Source organism: Pleurodeles waltl, chromosome 4_1 (genome assembly GCF_031143425.1).
Source record: "Pleurodeles waltl isolate 20211129_DDA chromosome 4_1, aPleWal1.hap1.20221129, whole genome shotgun sequence".
Classification (NCBI taxonomy): domain Eukaryota; kingdom Metazoa; phylum Chordata; class Amphibia; order Caudata; family Salamandridae; genus Pleurodeles; species Pleurodeles waltl.
In genome coordinates, this window is record NC_090442.1 from 989,470,704 (window position 1) to 989,493,322 (window position 22,619).

At 46.3% G+C, this 22,619-nt stretch overlaps 1 protein-coding gene across 50 annotated transcripts in view; it reads left to right on the forward strand.

The window, feature by feature from the left end:
* LOC138288307 (mucin-19) overlaps window positions 1–22,619 on the forward strand; it is a 1,675,551-nt gene that overhangs the window by 423,976 nt on the left and 1,228,956 nt on the right. For all 50 annotated transcript variants that reach the window (XM_069229764.1, XM_069229784.1, XM_069229763.1 and 47 more), the window contains 2 exons: window positions 2,824–2,973; window positions 4,022–4,116. In XM_069229764.1, the coding sequence (XP_069085865.1) occupies window positions 2,824–2,973; window positions 4,022–4,116 (245 nt within the window). The remainder of the gene's footprint in view (window positions 1–2,823; window positions 2,974–4,021; window positions 4,117–22,619) is intronic.

The window sequence follows — 22,619 nt, forward strand, 5'->3', positions numbered from 1 at the left end:
GTCCATGTGCAGAAAGGTCTTTCACAAAAAGCACTCTGCCCAGTGCAGACCAACCTGTTAGAGTTTTCACTTGTGCTCGGAATAGTTTCCTGTTTTCCAACTATGTTGTACTTTGGGCTGTTACACATAAAGACCCTCATTTTAACCTCAGCGGTCTTTTTGCAAGACTGCCGAGGTACCGCCGTGCTGAAGACCTCCAGTGCAGGTGGTTTTCCGCACAGCGTATTATGACTGCTGGCAGCCCTCTGTCCTTTTTCAGACAGAGAGATGCCAGCAGCCATACTGGCAGTCCGCGGGGAAGTGGAGGCTGCTCCACCTCCACCGCCACGTCATCAGAATACCGCCCACCGAATCACGTTCCATGATTCGGTGTGGCGGTGTTCTGGTGACGGGGAGCTGGTGGCGGAGCAGCCCCCATGGATCCCGTTCCCTCCCGGAGGATCACCGGACCAGGTAAGGTGATCGTCCATTAGGGAAGGGGGGTGTTGTGTGTTGTGTGTGTGCATGGGGGTGTGTGTGAGAGTGTGTAGAAGGGGTGTGTGAGTGCGTGTATGCATGCAAGGGTGTGTTGGGTGTTTGGAAAATGTGTGCGTGTCTGTCTGTTTGTATGTCTGTGTGTTTGCGTGCGTGTGTGTCTGTGTGTGTGCCTGTTGGAATGTCTATATGTGTGCGGGTATGTGTAGTTGTAGTGTATGTGCGCGCGTACGGGGTTGTGTGTCAATGTTGGGGGGGTGGGGAGGGGGGTCCTGCCACTTTTGGGGGGTGGGAGGGGGGTGCAGGAGGGGGTGGGGGAGACCCCTATCAGTGCCAGGGAAGGAATTCCCTGGCACTGATAGTGCCTACCGCCATGGATTTTGTGGCAGTACAGAACCCCACGAAATCCATGGCGGTATGCGGGGTCGTGATACCGCCGGCAGTGTAGTGACAGCCGCCGGTCTGGAGACCGAAGTCTCCAGCCCAGCGGTCGTTACCACCCTGGCGGTCGGAGTGGAGAAGTGGCGATTTAGCATGGCGGTCACCGCCATGCTTGTAATGTCATTTTTTTTTTCTGCCGGCCTGTTGGCGGTATTACCGCCATTTCTCCACCAACCGCCAGGGTTGTAATGAGGGCCAAAATCTGAAAAATGTTCTCTGGAAATTGCTTTGCAGCTCTGGCCAGTACATTAAAGGTGAATCTAGGTACCAGTAGGTGGAACATTTATCCCTGTGACCTGGATTGTAGGATAGTCCAGTGTAACAGTTTGTTATTTTTATGATGAGTACCAAAGATGAATTACCACAAAAAGTCTTGTTACAGTTAACTTTTGGCAACGGAAAACACACCTCTGAGCCTCTTACAAAATTCTATTAATTTCAGATCATTGTACAACAAGAGAATTGATAAATGAAATTTCACACTGATTAGGGAACCTGGCAAAAAAGGACATAAATACTTTGGGTGCATCTACGTAGGGAGTTGATGAGACATTTAATACGTTATAATGGATACTGAATGATACTGCAACATTGACAATAAAGATAGCTAATACATTTCATTATATCATATATTATTCATATTTACTGGGATGTGATGTGCTGATCTTTATAAAGAGAGTCAAGGGTGAGAAAGACTTGGTAGTGTGGTTTGTAAGTTGTGGTGATGATCTAGCTGGAAGAGGTGTGCCTTCACCACCCTTTATACAGTGGGGAAAGTTGAATGTAGTTTACCATGGATCACATTCCACAAGTGTTTTCCAAATAGGCCAAATGATCTGAAAATGGAAAAGATGCAAAGTTGTTTTGGTACTAAGGAGAGATTGTTAGTGGGAGATGGTGTGCGAGTGGCGTGAAGGTAAGGTCTCCAATGAAGATCAAAGCAAGAAGTTTGTGTAGGTTCCCGAGTTTCAAATATGACACCTTAGCTTAATGAATGAACCAGAAAAGACATTTAAAGTATTTTGGCCACATACTTTACAGGAATATTGACAATCATAATGGAAGAGTAATGTGGGTATTACAAGCTTACACAGTCTGATATAGGCAGGTGGCTGTCTGATCACCATAACATTTTCATTCAGTTATTTATAAAACTAAGCAAGTATGCGTCACCAGCGTCATGTAATTAAAAAAATCATAAATAAAAGATACATAAATACAGGTATACATAAAGGGTCTTTTGGTCATCCCTCTTCATCCATTGGTCAATTTAACTGTCTTTCACATTCTGTTTGACCCCCACGTAGGCATACTGTGTGAGGGAATGGGTCACCCCACAGCAGCTATTGAGTCTTTTGCACTGAGAGTAATATAATGTGTGTCAATCACGTATGCACATCCGCCTAAAAAGAAGTGTACTACAGTGCCATGGCTGGCGTGACAATACCTTATTTTGCCATGACTTTCTTTTTACATTCTTAATCGTTTTTTTTTTTAATACTCCTTATGTGTTGCAGCCTTGTCTGTCTTCAGGTTACAGAAATTTAAAACCATTATTTCCTTTCCTTTGTAGCAGTAGAAATCCGATTTTCTTGCTATAGGCATCTACACACCAAAAGGTTTCTACAGACCCAACCATGCTGTTATTTTAAAAGTATATGCAATTGTTAATGTTTCTGTTCAATTTAAAACATCTACTGCATGCATAAGGCCATCGTGTTTAGGCAACAGCATCTTTTATTTTTTATTTTTATATTTGTGGCACGTGCATGCCATAAAACATAAAAATAAACTAACTATCTTATAAGCTTGCCCATGCCAGACCTAATATCTTGGCCAATGTTTTTTTTTTTAATATGAAAGTATCTGGGAGCCTAATGTTCAATTCTATTTTTCTCTCATCTAAAGGGCTCTGCGGATCTTTTAACAACAAAGCAGGTGATGACTTTATGTCCAGCAGCAACATAGTGGAGCCTTCTGCTGAAATATTTTCAGACTCTTGGAAAACAGAAACATGCCGCTTAGTCAGTCCTCCTTCATGCGTTAACCTGGATAATGGTAATTCCCATTCGATGTCAAACTGATGATATCCTAAAATATTTGAGTATGTGTCTGACATATTTATTTTGTCCCATAGCAGAGCTTTGAAAGCCCTAGCTGCTATATTCTTTGTGCACTCTAGAAAAGATTGTAAATTCTTATTTAATGTTGAATGTAAATTGGTCATCAGCAATCACTTGATTCATGTGAAGATTACTTTTGACATGACATGTTTCAAGCTTGTGCTATGTTGTAGATAACGTCTAACTATGCTGAGATGAAAGGATAGTTTAAGATGTTCATAGATTTTCATAACAGTGCTCTTTTATGCTGTGTTTCCCAAAGGCATACAGCAGACTGCCTAAAGCATTAGAATCCCTCTTCATGGGCTGTGTTTACTCTCTCTCCACTGCCACAATATTGATGCTTGAGGACTGCTTTCATGGTAATGCACTTTGCATAAGCCCTGCCCTTTCAAATGCAAAGATAGGCTAAGATTTCCCCCCAGTGGGAATCTCCACCAGGCACAGATGTCATTCACATTTTAGGACAGTGGCTCCCTAAAACATAACTCCCCGCCAACCATCATCCTGGCACTATTGCCACTTTACATAATACTGGTCAAGAGCTCCAATTACAAGCAGACTGCTGACAAGACATTTTTTGTTACCACTCACTTCCCATACCCACTTTTTTGGCTAACATCCTGTTTGGTCTGCAGTGTTTTAATGGCTGGCTTGAATTAGTAACCTTTTCGGGCTGAGTTTAGGTGCTTTGGGTGCAGTAGTTGCATTTTCCCAGCTATGAAGGGTTTCATATTTGTCACAGGGGCTATCTCAACACCAGAATGGTAATGCTATGCATATATTCAGTCCTTTGACACACACAGACGCTCAAACACACACATTCTCTGCAGTTGGGGGAAGAGATCACATCTTCTTTACTGCTCCTTTAGATCACATCTTCTCTACTGCTCCTTTGTAAATGTTACTCGTAACTACTTACAGTGTAATAAAGGCTAGTAGACATAAGCAATAACGTCCGCTTACCCAACTTCTTTTTTTAGAGCATTATGCCGAGGTAAATTGTGCAAAGCTTCGAGAGCCAGAGGGAGTTTTTGCCATGGGCCATTCTGCTGTGGATCCGACTGATTACATTGAGGTACGTTAGTACATTTTAAGTGCTTGGGCAAAGTGGACAATTGCCCAGGGACCACCCCTTCTGTTGGGACCACTATGAAAGTGATCTTTCTCTCTCTGTCTCTCCTCTGTTAGTTTCTCTGCCCTAGCCTCTCCTGAGTTCTCTCCCTGCTTTTATCTCGGAGTCACTGGACAAGACATATTTTTATGAGCCTCCTTTCTGAAAGTTTAATGTATATTTTAATGGTGTGTGGTATCACGATGGATTTAATTAGCAGAAAAGGGGCTATCAATGTTGAAGTGTTTCTAAACAGAGATCCCAAAATATATCTTGACTTTCCACCAAAATTCTTTCGTTTACACTGTTTAGGTGCAGTTGATGTTAATGCAGCAGCAAATGTTGAATACTTTTAAGTACATTTCAGTCTGAGTGCAGATATTATTACGTGTGTGGTCTTTTAGCTATTAGGCAATGAAACATAAATGGAGAACAATGGCATTTAACATCCGAACACCAGTTTATCTCTAAAGTGGGCTCAAACTTCAGAGGTGCCAAAAAACAGAAGGTGCCTATGAAATGAAAGCATACTTTCACAAATCTGTAGAGGAAAATCTACTCATGATCATCATCTCAGAGAATGACAGGTGGATGTCAAAACCCATTTTACGTGGCTACTTGACACTCAATGACCACTGGGCCCAAAATCATCAGTTGTGGCCTTTTATTCCCGATGTCCTGGGATCCAAGCTACTATGGACCCTGCTCAGCTGGCCTCAGTACCCCTTCTGAACATGACTCTCAGTGGTAGCTGCTGTTGAGAAGTCAATGCCCCCTCGGGAGTGAATGTAGATATAGGCCAGTGAACACGACACATAACTCAAAGTGCAAACAGTACTAAAAATGAATCAGTGTCCAGCCAAATACTTGTTTTTATAAGAAAAAGTGGTATTTTATTTCTAACTCTACACAGGCAATGAAATGCAACATTCAAATGCAATTACACAATCCCCTTGAGGTCGGGGCTCTAGTAGTTCTTCATTCTCCTTCATGTGACATGCTCAGTGTTATTACCCATTCTTTGGCGGCTGCTTCAGGAAATGGAAACTATTGGGCCATACTTATAAGTTTTCCCTTCTGACCTTTGAGGAACTTAGTCAGAAGCATGTATGGTTCTGTATCACTATTTGCAATACATTCCTCTTGGGCCCAATTTGCCCAGTTCTCCTTTTACCTGCTCTTGCAGCACAGAAGAGTTCAGAGATGCAGTATGAGTCCTAATGAGTTTGGAGAGGTCAATGTGCCCGCAACCCTGCCTGCTGCACCTGGAGGCATAGGCTCTCTCTCAGGAATACCTCTGCCGGAAGTCTCTCAGATGTTTGAGCAGCTCCCAGCTCTTGAAGAAGCAGTGAGTTGACTTTGTTCAACAGGGGGGTTCTTTCTTCAGCTCCTGACTGGAGCCAGTGAGGATGCAACGTCCCCCATGGCATCTCTGGCAGTCTTCTGCAATCAGTTGGGGGCAGTTCCCTCACAGTGCAGGTCCAACCCTCAAGTCATAGCCTCAGTCTCTCCTTCGGTCTGTGGCCTGAATCCTTTGGGAATGTTGATACTGGCAGCCCCTCCTGGCATATGGGGTGGCCGTGGTACATGGTGATACCAGCTGCAGCTCCCCGGCCCAGACAGTCACAAGTCTCGGCACTCCTTGAAATGCAACTTTACTGTGCCTCTCTGGCATACTACTGGCATATGGGGACACCTCACTATGGCAATACAGGTATAGCAAGACTTGCACCATGCTCAACACATGGCTCAGTCTACAACATCCCTCTCCTGGCATATGGGGATCACCAAAACCAATCCTGCACATGGGTGACGGTCGGTGCTCAGCACAATCCTCACACCGTGCACAGGAAGTGCTCATGAGAATGCTCCCCAGTGGATCTTGGTCCCTCTGAAGCTCTCCTCTTCTTCACAGGGTCTTGTCAAGCAGGCAGGCGCTGCTGCTCTATGCTCCTGGGAAGGTGGTCTTAGTTTTCCTGGATGATGTCCCCTCACCCAGCAGCACCACTAGCAGGCCTTGGACCCCAGTCTGGGTCACAGGTAGAAATCTTGCAGAGCTTCCCTTTCTCACACAGCCCATCTGGCTGTTTGGTAGATGTCGAAGTTTTGGGACTCAACCTTCCCTTCTTATGGTCCTTTTCCAGACCCCAAATTTAGGGTCTGGGTCTTTGATTTTTTTATGTTGAGGGTCAGATTATTTTGAAGTCGCCACTTCTCCTTTTAATCTTCATTAATAAAAGAGGTCTGTCACAGCAGACATGACTCTGAAGTTCAATGTCCACAACACAATTCATCAGAGTGACCCCTTCCTGAAATGTGCTCAGGCCCCTTTCTTGTGAGCTATCACTGAATCAAAGAAAAGTCTTTTGAAAAATAAAGGCAATCCTGTTCTTTTCTCTCCAGTGTGTGCCCACCCACCTCACAAGAATGCAGCAATACTCAAATATGTCTGGGAGGGATTCCTATACTCATCACATCTTACAAGGCAGGCCTGAGCCTCCTAGAATGGAACCCTGGGTCCTACGTAGAATGTACTATTGCAGGCACACTCAGTCAGTGTATATTCAAAACACAGTTTATATTTAGCACTAATACCTATTTGCATTGTACCCTGACATGTACGCATGGCTTCAGCACACACACTCAGGCCTTCATTACTAGTCTGGCGGTCCTCGCTTTGGCGGTCGGACCACCGCCAATGCGGCGATCCGGCCTCCACATTATGAACATGGAGAATGCGCCATGGCCAGACCACCGAATCGATCACTTTTTGGCCGGCTCTTACATGGTGGTTGCACCGACAGCCCCGTTGCGCTTTTCACTGTCTGCATAGCAGACAGGTGCTGCTGCATTGCTCACCACAACATTGCCCCCGGCTTGAGTACAAGCCGGCGTCAATGTTGTGGGCTGTTTGCCACTGGCCCAGGTGGAATCTCGTAATATGGGCCACAGGAAGGAGACAACACTGGCAGTCTCCTGGAAGCAGGAGTTTGCCGGGCAGCATTTTTCGCCTGCCAAACTCATAATGAAGGCCTCAGTCTGTGTGCTCTATTCAGCACTAAAGCTTTTCTATCTTTAACCAATGTGTGGTATTCCAAAACACACACACTGCCAACACACACACTCACTGGTGCACGCTGCACAACTTTTCACCCCTTTAGAACTTCACACAGGCACACATACATTCAGCACAGCCGGTCCCTGCTCACACCCTGCACAGCATTACATCTGTAATGTAATTTATTCCTGTCAGTCATACATACACCCAGCACATGCACTAACCACACATGTACTGCACAGCACTGTTACAAGCTTGTATTGTACCCTTTCCAGGCACACATACAACTAACACAGAGTCACTACTCCTGTGCTATGAGGCACTCCACATCAACCTGATGTCCGATAATGGTGAGTTAAGCACACAGCAGTAGAAATTTGAAAAAGGTGAGCCTGTAGTCCTCACTTTAGTGAAGTGGGGCAAAAATGTCCTTTTCACTACTACTGATCACAATACAGTTTGCTGCCACCACTACGGAATAGCCTTCTCCCACTATGAAGGTAGTGCTTTGGACACCCCTCCCAGTCCAACAAGACCAAAATCCGTTAGGCATGCCAATGTCATGGCGCACATGCAAGATCTGTGTTCTCCTATGACAAAAAAGCAGCATTAGGGATCCAGGCAAAACTACAGTTGGGCACTCAGAGCAGGGGCTCACGTCTCTTTCCAGGTGGAGGACTTTTCCGTCCTAACAGCAGGTTGGAGGCCTACTTGCCCCATATCATAATGATTTGTCCACTCCCTAGTGTCAGTGCAGTAGTAAGCTGTTCGCATTTTCTAGATTTTTCTCACGAAAGTATTTGATAATTTACTGATGACATTCTAAATCATTTAATATGAACCCACGTGTTTACCTACTTATGTTGCTGACTTTTGCAAGTGATCTCACAATAGTAATGAGTCAATAATAAATTGTGAATAGTGAGAGAAGTTTAGACATGTGCTTTCAAACCTTGAAGTTATCTACTTCCCAGATCCTGTTGCCCCACTCATGCCTTAAATATGATAGAGGTGCCTCATTTTCTCCAGAGTGTTTTAAGGATATGCTATTATAGTGTTGGGGAAATTATTAAGCACCTTAGAATTCTCTGCTAGTTGTGTTATCTTCAAAGTATTATGAGTTTAGGATGGCATGGCAAAGCAGTATACTTTAGAGTTCCCTTTGATACATGTAATGCTCTTGCTGCTCTCAGAGGTGTATGTTCAGTTTGTTGCAAGCTTCCTGGCCTCAGGTTCTAAGGACTGTACCTTCAGGTCTCTGCTTGGTGTAATGTTCAAGGGTAAAGATGTAATATGAAACAAATTTCAATTTGTTTATTGACTTATGATGAATTATGTGTTCATGTATTTTAGGTCCCAAGAGCTATAATTTCTGTGGATCATGCAAAGATCATTAGTATAAGTTACACAGATTTGAGACTTGTACCCCCCCCCGCCATGGTTGGAACACCTTTCTTCCTTCAATCCTGTCCTTTCCCTTCACTACTGCCAAGGATGGTAATGTTATGCATATCTTCAGTCAGTTGATGCCACTAGCAGCTGTGTACTCCAGTTACCAACCTCCGTTAACATTTCCTCTTCTCATTTCTCCTCCACGTTTTTACCCCCACGATTCTACTTCCCATCATAGAGCACATTGTGGAGATATATGGAAAGTATAAAGGCCTTCCTTAGCTGGGCTGCAGCTTGAGAGACTTGCTGAATGGTGTTCTGTGGCTGCACAATGACCACTTAGACTTGCAACTCCTTTGCAATTAGGCCTTTTCCACTACATTAAGAGCCATATGCTTCAGGTACTGCTGCCTGTAGCTGTGGGAGATTTCCTCTAGGCAGACTTGGAAAATGTCTGTCACTGCTCTGCATGTCTCCTTCTCTCTCATTCGTCACTCTACGGCACCTTACATTTGGGTGAGTCCTGAGGTTTTACCAGTAGCCTATGAGTCAAGCACATCATTGACCAGCAATTTATATGCTATTGCTGAATTCCATGGACCAACCAGAAGTCCTGAGTTGGAAGGGCTGGCACAAACCAACTCAAATCCAGCAGCTCACTCCATTTCACCTCTTTCTATCAGGCAATAGCTTTCTCAGTATTGGTTCACTGGCAATCTACATTCCAACACATAACTGCTTTGGGATTTTGTGAGAAAGTAGCCTCTTTCTAGCCTTGTTACCCCCACTTTTGGCCTGTTTGTGAGTGTATGTCAGGGTGTTTTCACTGTCTCACTGGGATCCTGCTAGCCAGGGCCCAGTGCTCATAGTGAAAACCCTATGTTTTCAGTATGTTTGTTATGTGTCACTGGGACCCTGCTAGTCAGGACCCCAGTGCTCATAAGTTTGTAGCCTATATGTATGTGTTCCCTGTGTGGTGCCTAACTGTCTCACTGAGGCTCTGCTAACCAGAACCTCAGTGGTTATGCTCTCTCACTTCTCTCAAATTGTCACTAACAGGCTAGTGACCAATTTTACCAATTTACATTGGCTTACTGGAACACCCTTATAATTCCCTAGTATATGGTACTGAGGTACCCAGGGTATTGGGGTTCCAGGAGATCCCTATGGGCTGCAGCATTTCTTTTGCCACCCATAGGGAGCTCTGACAATTCTTACACAGGCCTGCCACTGCAGCCTGAGTGAAAAAACGTCCACGTTATTTCACAGCCATTTTACACTGCACTTAAGTAACTTATAAGTCACCTATATGTCTAACCTTTACCTGGTAAAGGTTGGGTGCTAAGTTACTTAGTGTGAGGGCACCCTGGCACTAGCCAAGGTGCCCCCACATTGTTCAGGGCCAATTCCCCGGACTTTGTGAGTGCGGGGACACCATTACACGCGTGTACTACATATAGGTCACTACCTATATGTAGCTTCACAATGGTAACTCCGAATATGGCCATGTAATATGTCTATGATCATGGAATTGCCCCCTCTATACCATCCTGGCATAGTTGGCACAATCCCATGATCCCAGTGGTCTGTAGCACAGACCCTGGTACTGCCAAACTGCTTTTCCCGGGGTTTCACTGCAGCTGCTGCTGCTGCCAACCCCTCAGACAGGCAGCTGCCCTCCTGGGGTCCAGCCAGGCCTGGCCCAGGATGGCAGAACAAAGGACTTCCTCTGAGAGAGGGTGTGACACCCTCTCCCTTTGGAAAATGGTGTGAAGGCAGGGGAGGAGTAGCCTCCCCCAGCCTCTGGAAATGCTTTCTTGGGCACAGATGTGCCCAATTCTGCATAAGCCCAGTCTACATCGGTTCAGGGGACCCCTTAGCCCTGCTCTGGCGCGAAACTGGACAAAGGAAAGGGGAGTGACCACTCCCCTGACCTGTACCTCCCCTGGGAGGTGCCCAGAGCTCCTCCAGTGTGCTCCAGACCTCTGCCATCTTAGAAACAGAGGTGCTGCTGGCACACTGGACTGCTTTGAGTGGCCAGTGCCACCAGGTGACGTCAGAGACTCCTTGTGATAGGCTCCTTCGGGTGTTGCTAGCCTATCCTCTCTCCTAGGTAGCCAAACCCTCTTTTCTGGCTATTTAGGGTCTCTGTCTCTTGGGATTCCCTAGATAACGAATGCAAGAGCTCATCCGAGTTCCTCTGCATCTCTCTCTTCACCTTCTGCCAAGGAATCGACTGCTGACCGCGCTGGAAGCCTGCAAACCTGCAACATAGTAGCAAAGACGACTACTGCAACTCTGTAACGCTGATCCTGCCGCCTTCTCGACTGTTTTCCTGGTGGTGCATGCTGTGGGGGTAGTCTGCCTCCTCTCTGCACTAGAAGCTCCGAAGAAATCTCCCGTGGGTCGACGGAATCGTCCCCCTGCAACCGCAGGCACCAAAAAGCTGCATTACCGGTCCCTTGGGTCTCCTCTCAGCACAACGAGCGAGGTCCCTCGAATCCAGCAACTGTGTCCAAGTGACCCCCACAGTCCAGTGACTCTTCAGTCCAAGTTTGGTGGAGGTAAGTCCTTGCCTCACCTCGCTAGACTGCATTGCTGGGAACCGCGAGTTTTGCAGCTACTCCGGCCCCTGTGCACTTCTGGCGGAAATCCTTCGTGCACAGCCAAGCCTCGGTCCACGGCACTCTAACCTGCATTGCACGACTTTCTAAGTTGGTCTCCGGCGACGTGGGACTCCTTTGTGCGATTTCGGGTGAGCACCATTTCACACATCCTTGTGGTGCCTGTTTCTGGCACTTCTCTAGGTGCTACCTGCTGCTAAAAGGGCTCCTTGTCTTGCTTGATGTCCCTTCTACCTCCTGGTCCAATTTGCGACCTCTTGGTCCCTCCTGGGCCGCAGCAGCGTCCAAAAACGCTAACGGCACGATTTGCAGCTAGCAAGGCTTGTTGGCATTCTTTCGGCGGGAAAACACTTCTGCGCGACTCTACAAGGCAAGGCGGATCCTTCCTCCAAAGGGGAAGTCTCTAGCCCCTTGCGTTCCTGCAGAAACTGCAGCTTCTTCAGTCCAGTCGAAGCTTCTTTGCACCCGCAGCTGGCATTTCCTGGGCATCTGCCCATCTCCGACTTGCTTGTGACTTTTGGACTTGGTCCCCTTGTTCCACAGGTACCCCAGATTGGAAATCCAGCGTTGTTGCATTGTTGGTTTGTGTCTTTCCTGCATTATTCCTCTAACACGACTTCTTTATCCTTAGGGGAACTTTAGTGCACTTTGCACTCACTTTTCAGGGTCTTGGGGAGGGTTATTTTTCTAACTCTCACTATTTTCTAATAGTCCCAGCGACCCTCTACAAGGTCACATAGGTTTGGGGTCCATTCGTGGTTCGCATTCCACTTTTGGAGTATATGGTTTGTGTTGCCCCTATCCCTATGTTTCCCCATTGCATCCTATTGTAACTATACATTGTTTGCACTGTTTTCTAAGACTATACTGCATATTTTTGCTATTGTGTATATATATCTTGTGTATATTTCCTATCCTCTCACTGAGGGTACACTCTGAGATACTTTGGCATATTGTCATAAAAATAAAGTACCTTTATTTTTAGTATAACTGTGTATTGTGTTTTCTTATGATATTGTGCATATGACACTAAGTGGTACTGTAGTAGCTTCACACGTCTCCTAGTTCAGCCTAAGCTGCTCTGCTAAGCTACCATTATCTATCAGCCTAAGCTGCTAGACACCCTATACACTAATAAGGGACAACTGGGCCTGGTGCAAGGTGCAAGTACCCCTTGGTACTCACTACAAGCCAGTCCAGCCTCCTACATTGGTTGTGCAGCGGTGGGATAAGTGCTTTGAGACTACTTACCACTCTTGTCATTGTACTTTTCATAAGAGAAAAATATACAAAACAAGGTCAGTGTATATACACATAGCCAAAAAGTTTTGCATTTCCTCTTTTCACTCTTTTCTAAGTGCTGAAAAGTACTTCTAACTTTCTAAAAAGTTCTAAAAAGTTAAAAATGTTTTTTTCTCAGTCTTTCTAAAAGCTCTGACTAACTTTTTCTCTTTTTCTATCACTTTAACTCTCTCTAAAAATGTCTGGCACAGGCCAAAATGTGGATCTGTCCAAACTTGCATATGATCACCTTAGCTGGAAAGGAGCAAGGAGTCTCTGCATAGAGAGAGGTTTGAGTGTAGGGAAGAATCCTTCCTTGGAATTGTTACTTAACATGCTTAGAGAACAAGATAAGGCAAGAAGTGCCCCATCTGTTGAAAAAGTAGCTAATGGTTCCCAATCTGATCCAGGGACTCCCCCAGGAAAAGATTCAGGAAAGAAACTTCCTAGCCTGCCCATTACTAGACAGTCTAGCATAGTTGGTAATGATGTTGAGTCACACCATACAAATAGTGTTGTCTCACATCATAGCAAAAGCATTTATTCTCACCACAGTGGTACTGATGTTTCTGTTAGCCAAGCTGTTAGGGTGCCCTCTGTAAGGGACAGGTCTCCTTCTGTCCATTCTCACCATACTTCTGTTTCAAGGCATGTCCCTCCCACCCACCCTGATGACAGATTGTTAGAAAGGGAGCTCAATAGATTGAGAGTGGAACAAACCAGACTGAAGCTCAAGAAGCAACAGCTGGATTTGGATAGACAGACTTTAGAAGTAGAGAAGGAGAGACAGAAACTGGGTTTAGAAACCCATGGTGGCAGCAGCAGTATTCCCCATAGTCATCCTGCAAAAGAGCATTATTCCAGGAATCTGCACAAGATAGTTCCCCCTTATAAGGAGGGGGATGACATTAACAAGTGGTTTGCTGCACTTGAGAGGGCCTGTACTGTACAGGATGTCCCTCAAAGGCAGTGGGCTGCTATCCTATGGCTATCATTTAGTGGAAAAGGTAGGGATAGGCTCCTTACTGTGAAAGAAAATGAAGCTAATGATTACAAAGTTCTTAAGAATGCACTCCTGGATGGTTATGGCTTAACCACTGAACAATACAGGATAAAGTTCAGAGAGACCAAAAAGGAGTCTTCACAAGACTGGGTTGATTTCATTGACCATTCAGTGAAGGCCTTGGAGGGGTGGTTACATGGCAGTAAAGTTACTGATTATGAAAGCCTGTATAACACAATCCTAAGAGAGCATATACTTAATAATTGTGTGTCTGATTTGTTGCACCAGTACCTGGTAGACTCTGATCTGACCTCTCCCCAAGAATTGGGAAAGAAGGCAGACAAATGGGTCAGAACAAGGGTGAACAGAAAAGTTCATACAGGGGGTGACAAAGATGGCAATAAGAAGAAAGATGGTGAAAAATCTCAAGATAAGCATGGGGATAAGGGTAAAACGAAAGATCCCACTTCAAATCTTAAACACTCTTCAGAGGGTGGGGATAAAACTAATTCTTCCTCTTCTTCTCAACCTGCACACATTAAAAAGCCTTGGTGCTTTGTGTGTAAAAACAGAGGCTATAGGCCAGGGGATAAGTCCTGTCCAGGTAAACCCCCTGAGCCTACCACCACTAATACATCAAGCTCTAGTGCCCCTAGCAGTAGTGGTACTAGTGGTGGGACTGCTGGCAACAGTCAAGTTAAGGGTGTAGTTGGGTTCACTTATGGGTCCATAATAGAAACTGGGGTAGTCAGTCCCAAGACAGTTTCTGTCACACCTAGTGGCATTGGCCTTGCCACACTGGCTGCTTGTCCCCTTACAATGGATAAGTACAGGCAGACAGTTTCAATAAATGGTGTTGAGGCCTTGGCCTACAGGGACACAGGTGCCAGTATCACTTTGGTGACTGAAAACCTAGTGCCTCCTGAACAACACATCATTGGACAACAGTATAAGATTATTGATGTCCATAACTCCACTAAGTTTCTTCCCTTAGCTATAATTCAGTTTAGTTGGGGTGGAGTTACTGGCCCTAAGCAGGTGGTGGTATCACCTAGCTTACCTGTAGACTGTCTCTTAGGTAATGACCTAGAGGCCTCAGGTTGGGCTGATGTAGAGTTTTATGCCCATGCAGCCATGCTGGGCATCCCAGAGGAATTGTTCCCTCTCATTTCTACTGAAATGAAAAAGCAAAGGAGAAAAGGCCTGAAAACTCAGGATCCCTCTCCATCAACAGGTAAAAAGGGTATCACAGTATCCCCTAACCACCCTGCCATTCAGGATACCATTCCCGTGGTGGGAGAAACCTCTCCTGGGGTGGCACCTGTTCCAAGGGAAGCATCAGCTGGCAAAGCTGTACTCCCTGAGGTAGAAGTACCTCTCTGTGGGATAACTAACATTGGTGAGAAAAAGAGCACCATTTTAGTTAACATGGAGCATCCCTCCAACCCTCCCAGAGAAACTTTAGTGCAGAAACTCTGCAATACCTCACAACACTTAGGACAGCATCCCTGCCCTAGTGTGGAGCTCATAGGACAGCATCCCTGCCCTGCTCCAACCCAAGAGAAACAGCATCCCTGTTCTCTCTACCAGCCATATGGACAAAGTTTTTGCCCAGCCATGGCTTTTCTGAGACAGCATCCCTGTCTGGCATTTCCATCACTACAAATAGGTTCAGTGGACAATTTCCACTGCTCTAAACTAAAACTTACTAATAGAAACTCTGAAAATACATCTTCACATTGTTGCTTAGCTAAAAAACTTCAAACAAGGTGGTTTACATCCCCACAGGGAAGTACCCATATAGTGGATGATAAAGGGAGTAACCAGTCTATTGCAGAGCTACTCTCTACTTATCACCACTTAGACAATAAAGTCTCAACTGGCCAAGGTTAGCCTTATTGTCCTTCGTTTGGGGGGGGGTTGTGTGAGAAAGTAGCCTCTTTCTAGCCTTGTTACCCCCACTTTTGGCCTGTTTGTGAGTGTATGTCAGGGTGTTTTCACTGTCTCACTGGGATCCTGCTAGCCAGGGCCCAGTGCTCATAGTGAAAACCCTATGTTTTCAGTACGTTTGTTATGTGTCACTGGGACCCTGCTAGTCAGGACCCCAGTGCTCATAAGTTTGTGGCCTATATGTATGTGTTCCCTGTGTGGTGCCTAACTGTCTCACTGAGGCTCTGCTAACCAGAACCTCAGTGGTTATGCTCTCTCACTTCTCTCAAATTGTCACTAACAGGCTAGTGACCAATTTTACCAATTTACATTGGCTTACTGGAACACCCTTATAATTCCCTAGTATATGGTACTGAGGTACCCAGGGTATTGGGGTTCCAGGAGATCCCTATGGGCTGCAGCATTTCTTTTGCCACCCATAGGGAGCTCTGACAATTCTTACACAGGCCTGCCACTGCAGCCTGAGTGAAATAACGTCCACGTTATTTCACAGCCATTTTACACTGCACTTAAGTAACTTATAAGTCACCTATATGTCTAACCTTTACCTGGTAAAGGTTGGGTGCTAAGTTACTTAGTGTGAGGGCACCCTGGCACTAGCCAAGGTGCCCCCACATTGTTCAGGGCCAATTCCCCGGACTTTGTGAGTGCGGGGACACCATTACACGCGTGCACTACATATAGGTCACTACCTATATGTAGCTTCACAATGGTAACTCCGAATATGGCCATGTAATATGTCTATGATCATGGAATTGCCCCCTCTATACCATCCTGGCATAGTTGGCACAATCCCATGATCCCAGTGGTCTGTAGCACAGACCCTGGTACTGCCAAACTGCTTTTCCCGGGGTTTCACTGCAGCTGCTGCTGCTGCCAACCCCTCAGACAGGCAGCTGCCCTCCTGGGGTCCAGCCAGGCCTGGCCCAGGATGGCAGAACAAAGGACTTCCTCTGAGAGAGGGTGTGACACCCTCTCCCTTTGGAAAATGGTGTGAAGGCAGGGGAGGAGTAGCCTCCCCCAGCCTCGGGAAATGCTTTCTTGGGCACGGATGTGCCCAATTCTGCATAAGCCAGTCTACACCGGTTCAGGGGACCCCTTAGCCCTGCTCTGGTGCGAAACTGGACAAAGGAAAGGGGAGTGACCACTCCCCTGACCTGTACCTCCCCTGGGAGGTGCCCAGAGCTCCTCCAGTGTGCTCCAGACCTCTGCCATCTTAGAAACAGAGGTGCTGCTGGCACACTGGACTGCTCTGAGTGGCCAGTGCCACCAGGTGACGTCAGTGACTCCTTGTGATAGGCTCCTTCAGGTGTTACTAGCCTATCCTCTCTCCTAGGTAGCCAAACCCTCTTTTCTGGCTATTTAGGGTCTCTGTCTCTTGGGATTCCCTAGATAACGAATGCAAGAGCTCATCCGAGTTCCTCTGCATCTCTCTCTTCACCTTCTGCCAAGGAATCGACTGCTGACCGTGCTGGAAGCCTGCAAACCTGCAACATAGTAGCAAAGACGACTACTGCAACTCTGTAACGCTGATCCTGGCGCCTTCTCGACTGTTTTTCTGGTGGTGCATGCTGTGGGGGTAGTCTGCCTCCTCTCTGCACTAGAAGCTCCGAAGAAATCTCCCGTGGGTCGACGGAATCGTCCCCCTGCAACCGCAGGCACCAAAAAGCTGCATTACCGGTCCCTTGGGTCTCCTCTCAGCACGACGAGCGAGGTCCCTCGAATCCAGCAACTGTGTCCAAGTGACCCCCACAGTCCAGTGACTCTTCAGTCCAAGTTTGGTGGAGGTAAGTCCTTGCCTCACCTCGCTAGACTGCATTGCTGGGAACCGCGAGTTTTGCAGCTACTCCGGCCCCTGTGCACTTCCGGCGGAAATCCTTCGTGCACAGCCAAGCCTGGGTCCACGGCACTCTAACCTGCATTGCACGACTTTCTAAGTTGGTCTCCGGCGACGTGGGACTCCTTTGTGCAACTTCAGGTGAGCACTGTTTCACGCATCCTCGTAGTGCCTGTTTCTGGCACTTCTCCGGGTGCTACCTGCTGCTAAGAGGGCTCCTTGTCTTGCTCGACATCCCCTCTACCTCCTGGTCCAATTTGCGACCTCCTGGTCCCTCCTGGGCCGCAGCAGCGTCCAAAAACGCTAACCGCACGATTTGCAGCTAGCAAGGCGTGTTGGCGTTCTTTCGGCAGGAAAACACTTCTGCACAACTTTACAAGGCGAGAAGGATCCGTCCTCCAAAGGGGAAGTCTCTAGCCCCTTGCGTTCCTGCAGAAACCACAGCTTCTTCAGTCCAGTCGAAGCTTCTTTGCACCCGCAGCTGGCATTTCCTGGGCATCTGCCCATCTCCGACTTGCTTGTGACTTTTGGACTTGGTCCCCTTGTTCCACAGGTACCCCAGATTGGAAATCCAGCGTTGTTGCATTGTTGGTTTCTGTCTTTCCTGCATTATTCCTCTAACACGACTTCTTTATCCTTAGGGGAACTTTAGTGCACTTTGCACTCACTTTTCAGGGTCTTGGGGAGGGTTATTTTTCTAACTCTCACTATTTTCTAATAGTCCCAACGACCCTCTACAAGGTCACATAGGTTTGGGGTCCATTCGTGGTTCGCATTCCACTTTTGGAGTATATGGTTTGTGTTGCCCCTATCCCTATGTTTCCCCATTGCATCCTATTGTAACTATACATTGTTTGCATTGTTTTCTAAGACTATACTGTACATTTTTGCTATTGTGTATATATATCTTGTATATATTTCCTATCCTCTCACTGAGGGTACACTCTGAGATACTTTGGCATATTGTCATAAAAATAAAGTACCTTTATTTTTAGTATAACTGTGTATTGTGTTTTCTTATGATATTGTGCATATGACACTAAGTGGTACTGTAGTAGCTTCACACGTCTCCTAGTTCAGCCTAAGCTGCTCTGCTAAGCTACTATTATCTATCAGCCTAAGCTGCTAGACACCCTATACACTAATAAGGGACAACTGGGCCTGGTGCAAGGTGCAAGTACCCCTTGGTACTCACTACAAGCCAGTCCAGCCTCCTACAGATTTACCACTACAGATTGAGTTACCTCTTTTGCTATGACCTTATGGATATTTGCAATGGGCTGCCCACCACCCCCAGGGGCTCTTTCTTGTTTACCTTTTGATTGGTTAGTATTGCTAGCACAGTTCCCTATATTTTTGGAATGGTAACTTTGTACAGTTTTGGGGTCCCTGTACTGACTACTACTGGCTATCTTGGGTATTTTCCTGGACGCATATGCCTGTTCAAGTTCTCTTGTGTATGTACACTTGTGATCCACCAAGCGCTAGTGCAAATCAACAAAGCATTATGCAGCATTAAAATGCTGTCAGTCAAAACAATCACAATCAACAATGTGTGAACTGTATTCCCCTTGATCAGTAATCCCTTTAGTGCTGAAATAACCTAGGCCTCTCAAGTCAGCTGAGGGTGATTTTGCTGTAAGAACAGCTGCATGGGAAGATAATGATGTATCAGAAGAAACAACACAGTTGGCATCAATTGGTGAGTGATTTATTGGTTTATTGGAGAGAAGATGTATTAGCAGGAAGAGGTGTAAGACAGGACTTTCTAGGCATTTTGTGAATGCAAAGCGGGTGAAGTCCGTTCTGATACTTAGAAATCAGACATTCCATGAAGTAGCCACTGCTCAGGTGAAGGACTGCTTCTGAGCCACATATATCCTGAATTTTGAGACTTCAATATGTGGAGATTTTCAACTTAAGAGGCTTCTTAGTCCACAGAAATGGATAGCAAATCAAACAGAAGGAGGAGTGGAATAGTGTTGTATGTAAAGTAGCGTAATATGAATTTTATCACAGAATTTGATAACAGCCAATGGAAATCATGCTGTATGTGATTGATGATGTCAAATGCACCCAAGGTAATGATCACTCTGGTCACTGGGTTGAGTGTTTCTTTGAGGAGTGCAAGGGCATTTGTGAAATAACAAATAGGATTGCATTGCAAATTCTAGTTTCTAAATAATGAAATCATGAACTGAAAGTTTCAGGCAGACTATTAAAATGACATTGTTTGAGTTTTTGAGGCAGTGGAGGAAACAGTTTGCAGATGTTTCTGTTCTGTTAACATGTAGTGTAAGACTACAGGTGAGGTCAAGGGTAAAGCTAAGGGATTTTACTATGAGAAAGAATGAAAGATAGGTGTCACTGAATTTTAGTGAGACAAGAATTCAGCTGTCATGTTTGATCCTTAGAGAAGATGCTTAGACCACTTGGGCACGACTGCTAGTTGCACTGAATTTGGTATTGTGATGTTGTGAGCGCGTCAAACCTTATTTGTTACTTTTATAATTATTTTGGTAAGGGGATGCGTTATGAGGTGCGATGAACCTTTGGACTTAGTTAAGAGTGATTTGCCATTGCGAGAGCCTTTTAACAGAACTCAGCTTGGCGCAGCGTAAAATCCACTTCAACATGTAGTCATAAATAACAAAACCTGTTTGTTAGAAATGGGGTCTTTGGTTGACAGTCAGGTTACCCCCTGTTCAAGCAAGGACCCTCACTCTAGTCAGGGTAAAAGAGAATCACCCTCAGCTAACCCCTGCTTACCCCCTTGGTAGCTTGGCAGAGCAGTAGGCTTAACTTCAGAGTGCTAGGTGTAAAGTATTTGTACCAACACACACAGCAACTTAATGAAAACACTACAAAATGACACAACACAGGTTTAGAAAAATAGGAAATATTTATCTAAACAAAACAAGACCAAAACGACAAAAATCCGACAAACACAAGTCAAGTTATGATTTTTTTAAGATTAAACTCAAAAATAGCGTTTAGAAACAAAAATGCTTCGATGAGATGTTAACACGGCGTCGTGACGGAGTCGTTCCCAACAAACCGACACCAGCGGCGCCGGACATGGAGTCGTGTAGACCCCCAAGTACAGTACCTTTGGTGAAGAGTGAAAACAAGCCGATGCGCGAAGTCGGTAATCGCGGCGTCTGTGCGAAACGTTGAATCCACGCGCTTCGAGCGGCGTCGGTCACGACGTGGTGCAGCGACTTCCACGGAGCCGTGGACTTCAGCGGAGCTGCAGCGGCGTCGGGCCTGCGAAGAGCGTCGCGTTCCAGCGAAGGTCACGGCGTCGGGTGCAGGCGGCGTTACCGGATTCAGCAGTGGCGTCGGTCCGGAGTCGTCCGAAGTCGGTATCCTTGGATTTAAACCAGCTTTCCTTTCAAGGGCCCAGGGACTGAATAGGGCACCACTTGTCAGAGCAGGAGTCTCTCCAGAGACACCAGGTGCTGGCAGAGAGAAGTCTTTGCTGTCCCTGAGACTTCAAACAACAGGAGGCAAGCTCTAACTCAAGCCCTTGGAGATTTCTTCAGAAGATGGAAGGCACACAAAGTGCAGTCTTTGCCCTCTTACTCTGGCAGAAGCAGCACTGCAGGAAAACTCCACAAAGCGCAGTCACAAGCAGGGCAGCACTTCTTCCTCAGCTATCAGCTCTTCTCCAGGCAGAGGTTCCTCTTGGTTCCAGAAGTGTTTCTAAAGTCTGTAGATTTGGGTGCCCTTCTTATACCCATTTTAGTCTTTGAAGTCACCTTTCTTCAAAGGGGACTCATACCTACTTGCGAAATCCTGCCTTGCCCCGGCAAGGCCTCAGACACACACCAGGGGGTTGGGGTCTGCATTGTCAGAGGCAGGCACAGTCCTTTCAGATGAGAGTGACGACTCCACCCCTCCCTCCTAGCAGAGATGGCTAATCAGGAAATGCAGGTTACACCCCAGCTCCCTTTGTGTCACTGTCTAGTGTGAGGTGAAAAACAACCCAACTGTCAAACTGACCCAGACAGGGAATCCACAAACAAGGCAGAGTCACAGAATGGTTTAAGCAAGGAAATGCTCACTTTCTAAAAGTGGCATTTTCAAACGCACAATCTTAAAATCAACTTTACTAAAAGATGTATTTTTAAATTGTGAGTTCAGGGACCCCAAACTCTACATGTCCATCTACTCTCTAGGGGAATCTACACTTTAATCATATTTAAAGGTAGCCCTCATATTATCCTATGAGAGAGACAGGCCTTGCAACAGTGAAAAACAAAGTTGGCAGTATTTCACTGTCAGGACATATAAACCACATTACTATATGTCCTACCTTATCCATACACTGCACCCTGCCCTTGGGGCTACCTAGGGCCTACCTTAGGGGTGCCTTACATGTAAGAAAAGGGAAGGTTTAGGCCTGGCAAGTGGGTACACTTGCCAAGTCGAATTTACAGTGTAAAAATACACACACAGACACTGCAGTGGCAGGTCTGGGACATGATTACACAGCTACTTATGTGGGTGGCACAACCAGTGCTGCAGGCCCACTAGTAGCATTTGATTTACAGGCCCTGGCACCTCTAGTGCACCTTACTAGGGACTTACTAGTAAATCAAATAGGCCAATCATGGATAAACCAATTACATACAGTTTACACGGAGAGCATATGCACTTTAGCACTGGTTAGCAGTGGTAAAGTGCTCAGAGTTCAAAAGCCAACAGCGACAGGTCAGAAAAAATAGGAGGCAGGAGGCAAAAAGATTCGGGATGACCCTGCATAAGCAAAAGTCCAACACGATCCCCTACCAGCCTAAAGCCAGGGGAGGACAATCAATACCTTGATGTACTTCCCTGATTGGGGCGATAGAACAAGGACCCAGGCCCACAACAGCAGGGGCATGTTCCAGTTCTACGCCTTCCTGACTCCAGTTGGATCCCTCTGTCCATACTCTCAAGGCCACTAAGCTAACCATGGGGAACCCTTCTCCACATCTGCAGACACCATCTGTGCAGCGCCTAACTTTACTTTGCTCACAGATGTATTGCCATGGGCAGATAGTACCATCAGGGCCAACACAGTGGTGTTGCCCACTCCACCCCTGGGGTGTGACTCTCGTCCCACCCCCAGGGGCAACTCTGTCCACCAGGACAGCAAGCCGCAGTGACCCCTGATGACTGTCAGGGATGAGAGCCTGACCTCAGGCTTTTCCACCTACTGTGACTGTGGAGAGTGGGGGTCGGTAGCCCCAAGTGCCTAACACCCTTTGGCCACTCTCCCTTCCACAAGGTCAGAGAAGATAACCTGACCCTGGTCCTCCCCTCTGGGACTCTGTA